This window comes from Dipodomys ordii, unplaced genomic scaffold (assembly GCF_000151885.1).
Source record: "Dipodomys ordii isolate 6190 unplaced genomic scaffold, Dord_2.0 Scaffold20, whole genome shotgun sequence".
Classification (NCBI taxonomy): domain Eukaryota; kingdom Metazoa; phylum Chordata; class Mammalia; order Rodentia; family Heteromyidae; genus Dipodomys; species Dipodomys ordii.
In genome coordinates this window covers 9,470,803-9,483,103 of record NW_012267236.1, presented here as the reverse complement: position 1 = coordinate 9,483,103, position 12,301 = coordinate 9,470,803, and the positions used below count along the sequence as shown (strand labels likewise).

The window sequence follows — 12,301 nt, the reverse complement described above, 5'->3', positions numbered from 1 at the left end:
CAAGAATATTTGCTCTTACGTTGGTCACTATACTGGTGGCAGGCAGCTGCATTCTACAGCTATGGGGGTGGGCACTGCTATATACTACACACATCTCGGCAGACCTCCACTGTTTCTCTGGTCCATGCTGCTCAGGGACAAGTAGGATCATGGGGGACACAGCCACACAGCGGCTTTCAGACCCTCACACCCACTCTTCCCCTTGGGCTTGCCAGCTTCCCATGTAGCACTGTGCTCTTCCTTGCTCCTCTCCGGCCTTCCAGCAAGCCAAGAGCCTTCGTCCCTTTTTTGCCTCCATGGTTTTTTCTCATCCCAAGTATCTGCTGGCTTGCTAGACCTCCGGCTCCTATCACGTGTGGACAAGGTTTTCTTCTGAGGGTAAACGTCCTTGTCACAACTGAGCAAGTCAGCGTGTCTCCCATTCTCCTTGTCCCCACAGCTGCAGTGTCCCCTGCGTACCTGCAGCTCATACCTGGGATGCGGAATTGGGCCCTGACCAACTCTGGGCTTGACCTCTGTACAAGGTGGGAATAAGGATGAGCCAGTGGAGGGAAGGAGTCAGTATCCACGGTGTTCTTTCCCAACTGCCCCCTTAGGAGGTTCTCATGGGACTCTACCCATGTGTGGAGCCCATGGCACCTCAAAGCTAGGGGGCTGGGGTCTGCAGGGGGTGGCAAGGGGGAAAGAGGTGCCACAGAGCCAGCTGTAGGGGCCTCTCACTTCATTCCAGCCACTGCCCTTTATAAATATTTATAGCAGCTCTTCCACTAAAAATAACATCCTGGAGCCCAGGGAGCAGAAGAAAATAAATGAAAATCACGGTGAATTGGACTTGATGATCACGTGTGTCCAGGCCGCACAGAACCCGAGGGCAGGACTGTGAGAGCATCGCCCGGACAGCGCCCCCTGGTGGCCATGCCCGGCTCTGTGGTCAGCACGCAGCTGGGCTCTCCACCCGGGCCAGGCTGCAGTCTGAGCAGCAGCCCGCACGCACTGCACCGGCTGGCTCACCGGGCGGGCGGAAGCCTCAGCAGTGTGAGAAAGGAAGGAGGCTATTTTTAGCACTGTGGCCAGGGTGTGAATGTCTATAGAACTGCGCAGGTCCTGCAGCTTTCTTCGCATAGACCGAAGACGACGACCTGTTGGCTTTTAAAGGTCAGAGGTAAGGAGGAAACCTGGGCCCCTATACTAGGGGGAGTGTGCCACGTGCGGGCCAGGTGCCAGGAGATTCATCAGATCACAAACACACACAGCGTTAGTGCTTTTCCTTTTCTTTTTTTTTTGAATCTCCTGGTAAATTCCTGATGCAGAGATGAACCATGCCCTGAGGGGAGGAAGGAAGCAGCTAGTACATGCAGGGCTGTGGAGGGGAAGGCCCACCAGCTGTGGCTCTCGGCCGTCCCTCCCCACTTCCCACCAGCCTGGCTCCCCTCTCTCTGGCTGCGGAGTGACGTCTGGCAGCCTGCAAGCCCAGTCCAGGTGTGCAGTGGATAGATGGATAGGAATGTGCCTCTGGGGGCAGACCTTCCCTTCGTCTGGTTGTGCCAGCTTGCTCCTCTGTCTTCTGGGCCTGTGCAGGACAGACTCACGGTTAGTCACAGGCACTAGCTGTGAGCCAGCGGAGCTGCAGGGAGGGGCTCAGCCTTTCAAAGTTGGGGTGAGGGGCCTTCTCTATCCTGATGGGAGATGTCACAGGGTCATTAAATGGCTCCTGTGAAAAAGAAAGAACTGGCTTGTGGATGGCAGGTTTGGGATGTGGTGGCTTCTTGGGAAGAACTGTGGAGAAAGGCATGCTGAGAGGGCAGGACGGAAGCTCTAGCTAGTGCCATCACAGAAGAGGCCTTCGGACTGCAAGGAGCTGTGGCTTTCAGATTGTTGCGTTTTCTCTTACTCTCCCTGTTGATTTCTCCTAACTCCTGATGTGGGTCAAAGAGGGCAGGAGCTGAAAGCAGACGGCCCGCTCCGATTGCAGCTCTGGCACTGAGCTCCTCCTGGGTGTGGGCCTTGGTTTCCTCATGTGCACAGAGAGGGGTAGGCCAGATGGCGCTCACACACCTCCTTTCCACCCAGTCCCTCTGCCCTGGGGATAGAGAGGCCTGGCAGGCTCCGCAGGAAGGCAAGTCTGCTCCAGATCTCCCCAGCTGGTGGGGCAGCCGGGCCTTGATGCGTGCAGAAAGGACCTGTCTTTCATGTGCCCAGAAGCGGAGGGAAAAGCCCCTCTCCTAGTCTGCCAGTGAGGCTGCTCTTTGGAAGCATGTCTGCCCACCAGTATGCAGGCTGATGCTGTGGGGGAGGGCAGGGGGTCAGGATGGTCCCAGAGGGCTGTGCAGCCAGGAGAGTCAGAATGCCCAGAGGCAGTTCCTGGATGGCAGGGTCTGGGAAGTTCCTGTTCTGGACTGTGGGTCTGCAGCCCTGGCTTTTCTGGAGATCTGGAACTGAAGATGATGGCTAGTTTTTCAAGCTAAGAAGTCAGGGCGTCAGGGCAGGGAGAACCCAAGAAAGAAGGCCTCTCATGGCTGCTCCCCTGAAAGGGAGGCTTCCCCAGAAGTAAGTGCTTGCTGCCCTTGTGTCCCTCCATTGAGGGCATCAGAGATTGCAATGTCTTGGAGCTGGGATCAGAGTGGAGGTCTAGAGAAGGAAAAATGGGACTCAGCCACTGGGGATGGCTGTGCTTTGGTTCCTCCATTCTTTGGGGAAGAGAGGAGCTCAGTCAGACTGTTGGACTGCTTTCTAGTTGGTTCAGTCCTGCACAGCCCTGACATGTCTATGGGTCAGGGACTGAGCAGGGGACAGGGCGGAGGACTCTGCTATGGGGTGGTCCGTGGCTTGAGGGACGGGAGCAGCAGCGGCAGTACAAGGGAGGTGGCCGCGCTCGGCTGGCCCTCTGCCGCATGCTCAGATAGCAGTGTTGGTGCTGCCAGGCCATGCCTGAGGCCAGCCCATGGACATGAAGTATAAGACAGGTCACAGCCTGGCAACAGAGCAAAGCTGGCTTGGTGGCAGGGCTGGGGCGGAGGAGAGGCGCAGTCAGGCTCTTTCAGGCATCCTAATTTTAAGTTAGCTTGTTTGGACAGCTGTGGCTCAGGACCTGTGACTGAACAAAGGGGAAGGGGAGCGGAGGCGTCCCAGAAGGTAGAGGCCCCGAGGTACTCACCCGCGCGTCCTGTGTCCCGCTCCTCTGCTAACCTGTGGCAGCATGGGCAGAAATAACAGCAAGGTCACACCCAGGCTCTTCAAAGCCCCAGGATTTTCTCCAGGGGCCTTCCTGACCCACCCAGCCCAGAGATTTCTGGACTTGCCTTTCCCCTTTGTCAACGTTTTTCCTGACCAGGTGTGGTAACAGGTGAGTCGTGTCATAGACAGCCGCTACTCAGCTGACACAAGTCAGCCAAGGGGATGGATGCCTTCGAGAAGGCAAACAGTGGGACGGATCTAAGGAGGCTTGTGCAAGGGAGGTGCTTCCTGGTTCTGGAAGTGAATACGTGGAAAAAAGTACGTGTGACTGGGCAGAATTTCCTTCCTATAGACACCTCTGTTCTGACATGCCCAGACCTGCTCCTGCTCACACGGGGCCCCTCAGGGCCTGGGTGTGCCCAAAGCCAGGGCCACTGCTATCCAGACATGCACCAGGGTTTCTTCAGTGTGCAAACTAGACTAGAGCCCTGACCCGGGAAGGCAATTCTGGAGAGATTCTGAAGGACACAGCAGCATAGAATGAGATACTGGAGCAGCTGAGATGTCTTAAGGTGCTTAGGCAGAATGGGGAATATGGGGGGGGGTCCAGGCCTTATCTGTGTGGTCTTGTTTACACCTGGGGTGAGAGGTTGGGCAGATGCACAGTAAGAAGGGTACCCCAATGCAGCAGCAATATTTGGGATTAGCGAGCAAGAGTCACAGTAGCACATGCAGAGTGGGAGCTGCGGGGGACATGGATGGGAGTTCTAGTTTGGTCGGTGACCTTTGGGCTCATGGCTTTTGTGTTGAGCAGACCATGTACATGGGACAAAAGCTGACCACGTTGTTTGTATTAGGAGAGCACGAGTCTAACCCCAATGAAGGGTTGGCAGTTTCTGATCTTGAACGCATGCCCAGTGACTACAGTCAATGCTAGGTCTGTGCACAGTACACTCTTGCCTACATCATGGCAGAGGGCCAGAAGGCCACCCCAGAAACACCTGGTCCCATAAGGACATCCGCACTAAGAGCTATACTGTACTACAGGACCAAGGCTATACTGAGAATCAAACTTTTCTTTTTTTAATTATTTCTCACCACAGCTAGCTCTTACACTCTTGCCTTCAGGAATGACAACCCAAAGCCACAGAAACTGAAATGTATGGAGTCCCTTAAAGGCTTCACAGAAACACACAGAAGCTCTGGACAAGAGTGAGCGGAGGCCAAGGGCAAGCAGCAAGATAGAAAAGATGTTGACAGGGCAAGTCAGGTGCATAGACAGAAAGTCTCTGGGCCAGAGATCTGTGTGGCCAAAGGAACCCATCCCAGTTCTTCAGGAGATGCAGTCCACATTCAGACTTGAACCAGCACTGAGAGCCATGGTTCATGGTCTGGGCAAGACCTGGGAGGCTGGGGCAGAGTCCTGGGTTTGTTTTGGGGAAGCTGAGAAGAGGCAGAGGAGAAGCTACTGGGCCAGGAAGGGCATGTGGGAGGGGAGGCCAGCCCAGCAGCTGTTTTGCCCTCAGCCAAGGACATTCCACAGGAATGCTGGGATTTGGTCAGTGTGCGCGCGCTGGGGTGTGTGTTTGGGGCATGCTATTTACAGAAGTGGACATCTATCTGTGAGAGTCTCCTGACCCTACTTGCCCCATGGCCTTCCTACCTGCCCAGAGCATCAGTGGTCTCTACCTTCCTCGAGACTGAACCACTTTTTCTACTTCTGGCGCCTGCTGTGGGGGTGGTGTGCCATTGCCATGCTCAACCAGCTGCTGTCCATTGCTTCCACTTCGCCCTGGCTCACTGCTCACTAGATCGTTTCTGCATCTGCAGGAGGTTTGTCCTCTCCTCACTGATCAATTCCTTCCCTGAGACTCCGAGACCTCCCTCTTTTATCCACACCAGCCTAGATGGGCAAAGAATGCTTCAGCGCCACTACCAGGCTTGCCCACCCCCCTTCCTTCCTTCCCCTCCACTGCTTTTCACCGCAGATATACACATTTCACCTAGCCGACTCATTCTGCATGGGGCATGGAGTCGGACATGCCTTGGGGTAGACCCAGGGTCTGCCACTCATTACCAATCCAGTTATCCACACTTGTGAGCTCTGTCTACATTTCCACCCCCTGCTGGGGTGGGGAAGCCAGAGGAGAAGGCCGTGTTTCAGGGCCCGTAGGTCCCTCTCCCTCCTGAGGCCTCTCCATTTCTTATCACTCTTCGTGTCCTTAGACAGGTTCACTGACTGACATCGTACTAAGTGACAGGCATTGGGAAAACAACACCAACAACAGACTGAAAGCTCTGCCTCGGGCATTATGTACTGGAGGAATCCAGCAGCGGATATGCTAATATATGATCAAAACTACAGATGACTCTCAAATATCCTAAGAGAATTCTGTTATCTGTTCAGCACAACACCAAAGGACAGAGATCAAGGGCATGAAGTCAGGAATCAGACAAACCCAATTCAAGCCCAGCCACTGTCATTCAGGAACTCCATGAAGTCCCACAGAACCGACGTCTTCATGACTAAAATGTGGTACGCACAGCTCACAGTGCTGTTAAGGATTAAGTGAGATCAGACATGAAAATCATTTAGCACAGCCCTCCTCCCATACAACAAGTGTGTATCTCCTGCACACAGTTCTTTCTTGTCTTTAGCTCCCAGGAAGTAACAAAACCACTTGGCTATTCTACCCTGGATAATCCCTTCTTTCTGGAAACCCTTATTATTATACATTTAAAGTATGATCAACTTTTTCTGCTGTCGCTTATTTTACATATCTTAGTTTTGCTTTTCTAACTAGATGATTAACTCCTTGAGGTCAGGGGAAATGTTTTGCTTGTATCTACTTTCTGAAGCAGTCTAAAGAGATCAGGAAGTTGGTGTTATCGGCTGACTTGACCACTGGTTGGCAAACCTTGGGCATCCACTGAGAGAGCGGGGAGAAGGGAGTGCCGGGGCTGCAGGCACAGGGAAGGTGCAGTAGGAAGGAGGGAAGAAGCAAAGTGGGAGGATTATGGCATCTACCAATCGATAGCTTGGGCTCCCATTCAAACTACAGGACCTGCTGAGCTCCCTTTACCTCTGTCTTTCCCATTCTGCATCTTCTCTTCTTCTTCCTCTGTACCTTCCTCTGCTGTAAAAACAAGTCCAAGGAGACCAATGAGCCTTCTGCTCAGCACAAGCATGGAAGAAGGTTGAGCAGGGTAACTCAGGCAGGGTGGCTGGAGGGAGCTAACTCACTAAAGTCCTGCAGTCTCCAGGAGGCATAAACTTGCCTAGCCTGTGCCTGGTGAGGTTCTTGCCCCAGCACTATTTCATGTAAGCCCAGGAATCCTGAGTCCATCAGAAGCAGAGCAGCCTGGTGCTACCCACCCTGCTGCTGGCTTCTCTGATGACCACAGAGGGATTGGGTGACTTTTTTTTTTAATGGTGATATCTACCAGGGAGACACCTAATATCTTACATTCACATATAAGAAAGCAACCATAAAAATACATGGTTGACGAATACCTAGAGTAGCACTAGCTTCTATTAAAAGGACACCCAGACTGGGAATGTGGCTCAATGGTAGCATGCTTGCCTAGCATGCATGAGGCCCTGGGTTTGATTCCTTAGTACCACATACACAGAAAAAGCCGGAAGTGGCACTGTGGCTCAAGTGGTAGAGAGCTTGCTTCGAGTAAAACTTAGGGACAGTGCCCTGAGTTCAAGCCCCAGCACTGGCAAAAAAATAAGTAAAAAAGTAAAAGGACACTTCACTAGACATTTTAGCCGAGAGCAAACTGAAAATGCCCGCATTTGCTTCCCATGTGGTACAGTGCCCATGCCATCCAGGAGTGTTTCCCAGGACGCACCAAAAGGCAGTCCAGATCCTTGTTCTGTAGGGACAAACCCCCACATGGGGGCGGGGAGGGAGGTTCACCTAACTGGAACATATTGTGGTGCAGCGAACAGGAGAGAAGTAAAAACCATGTCACATTCAGGATGGCCCAGGGGACTGGGAAGAAAAACTTTGGGAACCATGCTAGCTGCATCAAAAACTTGAAAAGAAGGGTTTAATTGATTCAGGGCAGCTTTATGGGGGCAAGGATACAGCAGCTACGAAAACGCTGATCTTGATCTTCAATAAGGAACTTTCTAGTGATTCTAGTTGGTCATGAATGAGTTGGGTGGAAATACTCAAGGGGACTTTTACACAGGACAGCAAGTTAGATTAAATGACTTCTAAGACCTTTTTCAATTCTACAATTCCATAATTTAAAGTATCTTTGAAAAGATGAGGAAAGCTATAGGTATAAATACAGTATATGAAAAGGTAATTGGGGGGCTGGGAATGTGGCTTGGTGGTAGAGTACTTGCCTAGCATGCATGAAGCCTTGGGTCCAATTAATTCTTCAGTACCACATAAGCAGAAAAAGCTGGAAGTGGTGCTGTGGCTCAAGTGGTAGAGCACTAGCCTTGAGCAAGAGAAGCTCAGGGACAGTGCCCAAGTCCTGAGTTCAAGCCACAGGACTGGCAAAAAGGAAAAAAAAAAAGATAATCCGAGTATCTTTTCATTCTAACAAAACCTTGAGAAGCCATACTCAAGTGAACTATCAACTGGTGTTGGTATGGGCAAGGCTCTTCTTTTCACAGAAAAACTGGCTTTTCATGCCAGATGGGGTAATTCCAGCACTTAGTCAGAGGCAGGAAGATTGCCAGTTTGAGGCCAACCTGTACTACATGGTGAGATTCTTAAAATAAAACAAAGTAACAAGAACAAAACACCTCTGTATCTTCCAGGGATGCTATACAACATGTGGATTAAATCCACATTGCCCATGGGCTTCAATGCTCAGTGACAGGACAGAGTCGGCAAACACAGCCTCACTGAGCCCTGGGAGTAACACCTATCTTGGGATGGGTCAGAGCACTGGCTTCATGTTCTGAAGATCTAAGTTTGTTATTTCTGGCTGCATGACTTCAGACAAATCATTTTTCTGATAACTGCTCACCACATTTCCAGAGGGAGAGGACAATGAGATCTCTTAAGCACCTGGTAACAACACCACACAGTTTTGTTACAACCACCCTTTCCTACTACGCATTACTGAAGTGTCTCCATCAACACCTAATGCTTGAGAAGCTGTTGGAAACTGTAAATGGTTTTGTTTACTGAGGGCCAATCACTTTCAATGGTGTCACATGCTCATCCAAGTGTGCTAAGTGCACAGCCACTCATTTAGGATAAACTCTCACAAGTAGCCACTGTGCATAGGTGTACTTTACTTCCATGGCCTAAAATCCCCTAAAGGACTTCCCTCTGAACACAGGAGGGAGGCCTGTCAGGGAAGGTGGGGAGCAGACCCTCCAATCATCTGTGAAGTCACCCCCAAAGGCCATCACCTCCATGCCTGTGGAGAGAGCCTGGGTTTTTATGGGGGCTTGAGAAACAGGGCCAGATGGGGAAAGGGGCATCAGAGAGCTCCTGACCTGAGTTGGGAAAACCAACCAGACCCCACGTGTATATTCTCTTCTGGAAGAAAATGCCCAGTCTTGAGAGCAAACGTGGGCCTGACCTTGGTTTGGTCCCAGGACAACCCTAGAGTTTAAATGCTTTCCCCTGCTAACCACCCCAGCCTTGCCTAACATAAGAGTGTCTGAATAATAATCCTGCAAACCTACTTTGTACTTTAATCATCCTGCTAAGCTACTTACGAGCAAGCACTGTGTTAGGTGACAAGGGACAGAGCTGGGCCCTTGGTGTGAGGAGGGGAGCCCACGCGCTTAGTAACATGCCGTGTGGAAAAACAGTTTCTAAGTGTCGGTGGCTACATCCCTGGTGTGGGGATACGAGGCGGTAGACGGCTCGTGAGAGGCCTTTGGCTTTCTTTCTTTCCTGGGTTTTATGTGAGGGGAAAAGGCCTCAAGGCAGAGGTTTCTGAGCAGTCACTGCAGTATTGCCCGAGTGGTGGAGAGATGGAGAAAGAAGTCAGATAAGACTGGGCAGGAAGAGCAGGAAGCGGCAGGTCAGGAACTTCAGGTGAAATCAGAGCCTGGTGGAGAACAAAAGGAGAGGACAGGTTTCAAAAGTGAATGAAACAGGAGCGAGCAGAGGGCAGCGGGTAGAGCCCGGCGGGGTGTGCTGACTCGCTGGTGTCCAGGATAGCTTCAGAGTGAGCCGGTGTTTGGCCTAGGGAGAGCCGCTGTGGACAAAGCAGGCGGGAAACAAGTGAGTGAGGAAGGGGCCTGGCTGCACTTCAGAGATGTATTTCCTACATTTAGAACTGGATTTACTCCACTAGACATATCAACTGTGTCACTGTTGTTCTGTGCTCATGGGTCATGGGCGGTGCGCTGGGCGAAGAGCTCATGTGTTCCTGGAAGGAAAACTGCACGGTGGGATGAGGTGCGTGCCTGGTTGCCCCTCTGCCAGTGTGGGTGTGAAGGCGGCAGGAAGGTTGCCGGCAGGAGCTCTGGGTGTCACCTGAATGGAGCTCCTTCACTAGGGATGACATGGTGTTGGTGATGGAGTCAGCAGCCACCAGCAGGTCATTGCGGAGGTTTCTCCTGGTTCCTGTGGAGTCAGAGCAGATGGGGGGGGGGGGGGGGGACAACACGCGCTGGGCCGATGCCTTGGGACCCAGGTGTGAAACAGCTAAGGGGAGATGGGGCCACCGCAAGTCCACCTGCTCCCCACACATCAGGAGCCCGGGCCCACCCCCACTCTACCCGGAGAGTAGAGTCTGTCACGTCCACGCTTCACAGCTACTGTGTGTGTAATACACATGCTACTGTGGGAATGCAGAGCACGCCTCTCTCCAGCACTCCTCAGCTTTGAAGGAGCTCCCCAAGCCCCCAACTCCACATTCTTAGCCCCTGCCAAGACTTCCTTCCCCAGTACAAGGAGGGCAGACCCCGCGCGCCTCAGATGGCCATGGCAACTGCAGGCTACTGACCTTCAGCTGCCCTGGGTACACTATCACTTTTCCTGTCCAAGCCAAGTGCATGCCTTAATTCCAGCCAGTCCTTCCCAGGGGCAAAGCCCGAGGCACAAGCCTGTCCCTCTTTCTAGGGTACAGAGCACAGAACCCAGGAGCACTATCTTCCACACACATAGGAAGCTGAATATCAGCCCATCTCCTGAGAAGGGGCTGCACACAATTTATTAATCCCATAAATCTGAGGCATAAGGCCAAGATGAACTCATCATCTAAATTGGGTAAAGCTCAGAAAACACACAACACACACACACACACACACATACACACACACACACACAGAGACACACACCCTCTCAAGGGGACTCACCTTGCGCGAAGGCCTCCTGCACGTCTCCCCCAACTCCGCTCAGAGAGTCCTGTGGGCAGTGCGTGGGGGTGGAGCCGGCAGATGTGGAGCGGACCGGCATGGGCATGGGGCGACTGCTTCCGTGAGTGGGCGATGTGTGTGGGGACCCTGAGGCCTGAGCCTGGAGGATGGGAGAGAAAACATGTCATCTCAGGTCTCCAGCCTCTTTGAAGAAGAAGGGGGTCTGAGCCATGGTGCATGATTGTGTTTGAAAGAAGGGAACCAGGAGAATGGTGGGAAAGAGGCCACTGGCAAGAAAGGCAGAGGCCTTTAAGTGGACAGATTGGGCCTAGCAGCCAACCTCGGAGGGCTGACTCCCACCAGGGAGAAATAACACACAGACACTGTCACATTTGTGTGCAAACACTGCCACATACTCATTCTCTCATCTGAATCCCCCAGATTCCCATAGGAATAAAGCATATGACCTCATAGACCCATTTTATAACAGGTACAGTGGGAGAGTCTGTGAAAGGCTGCGTCCTTGCTGGAAGTGGATGCTGGAATCCCCTTCCCTTGCAAGGGCAGCAGCTCCCACGTGGTGCCCTGCTCTTGAGTGGTAGGTCAGGCCGCACTCCACGGGCCAGATCAGCAGGGCTGTCACGCTGCACCTGCAGCACTCTGTCATGTGCCCCCAGGGCCAGGTAAGAATGGCCTCGTTACACAGGAGACCCTCCCATGCGAAAGTCTGGGATAATTTCAGAGGAGCAAGGGGATAAAGCAGATGGAAAAGAAAGAGCAAAGGCAGCTCACTCAGCCTGTGCCTCTGCTGTGGCACAGTCTGGGTTTTCTGTGCAAGCCAAACTAAAAAACATTAAGCAAAAGTATGAGAATGAGTTCAAATGAAGATAGCGGTCTTCTGGACATCTAGCCCCGAAGCCCCACAGGTAACAACCTGCCTGGAGAAGGCTGGCAGGATGTGTACACGACTCCGACCTCAATGCAAAAGGAATGATATACTCTCTAGGGTTCCTATTTTATGTTTTCCTCCTCTCCCTCCTCTTTTTCTTTTCTTTCTTGTTTGTTCGGCAAGCGCTCTACCACTTCAGACACATCTCCAACCTTTTTTTGCTCTAGGTCCTTTTTCAGTTAGGGTCTTGCTAGTGCCCAGGGCCAACCTCAGACTGCAATCCTTTCACTTACATAGTTGGAATGATAGGTATGAATCACCACACCCAGCATGTTTTGTTTGATGGGGATCTATATACTTTTTTGCTAGAGTTGGCCCCAACCATGGTCCTCCTATTCTCTGCCTCCTAAGTAGCTATAATTATAGGCCTAAGCCACCACACAGGTCTATTTGCTTTCTGATGCTGGGTCTTGCTACATAGCCTAAACTGGCCTTGAGCTATCATCCTGCTTTAGCCTCCTAAGTGCTGAGATTACAGGCTGTCCTACCACATCTAGCTTTGTATGGTTCTTATTTGAATCATTTGTGTGTTGCGAAAAAAATTCAGAAAACTAAAAAATATTACAATAATCCACTCAGATGAGTAATTGTTAATATTGTATCAAATTAGCGCAAATAATTCTGGAGATCTTTTTTACCATTAATTCTTTCCAATCTCAGTTCCTTCCTCTTTTCCTTATTAGAGATTCAGGAATTTTTTTTAACCTTTTTCCTTCTATGTACATGTAGAATTATGAATAATATGTTTTCATGCAATTAGTACATGAATTGTATCATACTACACATATTGAAATTTTATCACTTAGTATACGAAGAATGATCCATGATAAAGATGAACTCAGATCTTTACTTCATACCACATTCAAACAAAACAAAACAAAAAC

General features: G+C 51.3%; 1 protein-coding gene and 1 long non-coding RNA gene across 11 annotated transcripts in view; one reads left to right on the top strand and one right to left on the bottom strand.

The window, feature by feature from the left end:
* Window positions 1-1,021: 1,021 nt before the first annotated feature.
* Window positions 1,022-12,301, top strand: part of LOC105983720 — a 55,346-nt gene continuing 44,066 nt past the window's right edge. The window contains exon 1 of the long non-coding RNA XR_001174954.1: window positions 1,022-1,162. This is a non-coding gene — a long non-coding RNA (uncharacterized LOC105983720). The remainder of the gene's footprint in view (window positions 1,163-12,301) is intronic.
* Window positions 1,259-12,301, bottom strand: part of Dtnb (dystrobrevin, beta) — a 173,324-nt gene continuing 162,281 nt past the window's right edge. For 3 of the 10 annotated variants that reach the window (XM_013013711.1, XM_013013715.1, XM_013013717.1), the window contains 5 exons: window positions 10,469-10,628; window positions 9,645-9,734; window positions 6,258-6,311; window positions 3,155-3,186; window positions 1,506-1,570 (listed from right to left, as the gene is read on the bottom strand). In XM_013013711.1, coding sequence (XP_012869165.1) covers window positions 3,182-3,186; window positions 6,258-6,311; window positions 9,645-9,734; window positions 10,469-10,628 — 309 coding nt within the window. In that variant the 3' untranslated portion in view covers window positions 1,506-1,570; window positions 3,155-3,181. Of the gene's footprint in view, window positions 1,571-3,154; window positions 3,187-6,257; window positions 6,312-9,644; window positions 9,735-10,468; window positions 10,629-12,301 lie in introns of all 10 variants that reach the window. The other 7 variants (XM_013013716.1, XM_013013720.1, XM_013013712.1 and 4 more) reach the window with 6 other exon arrangements.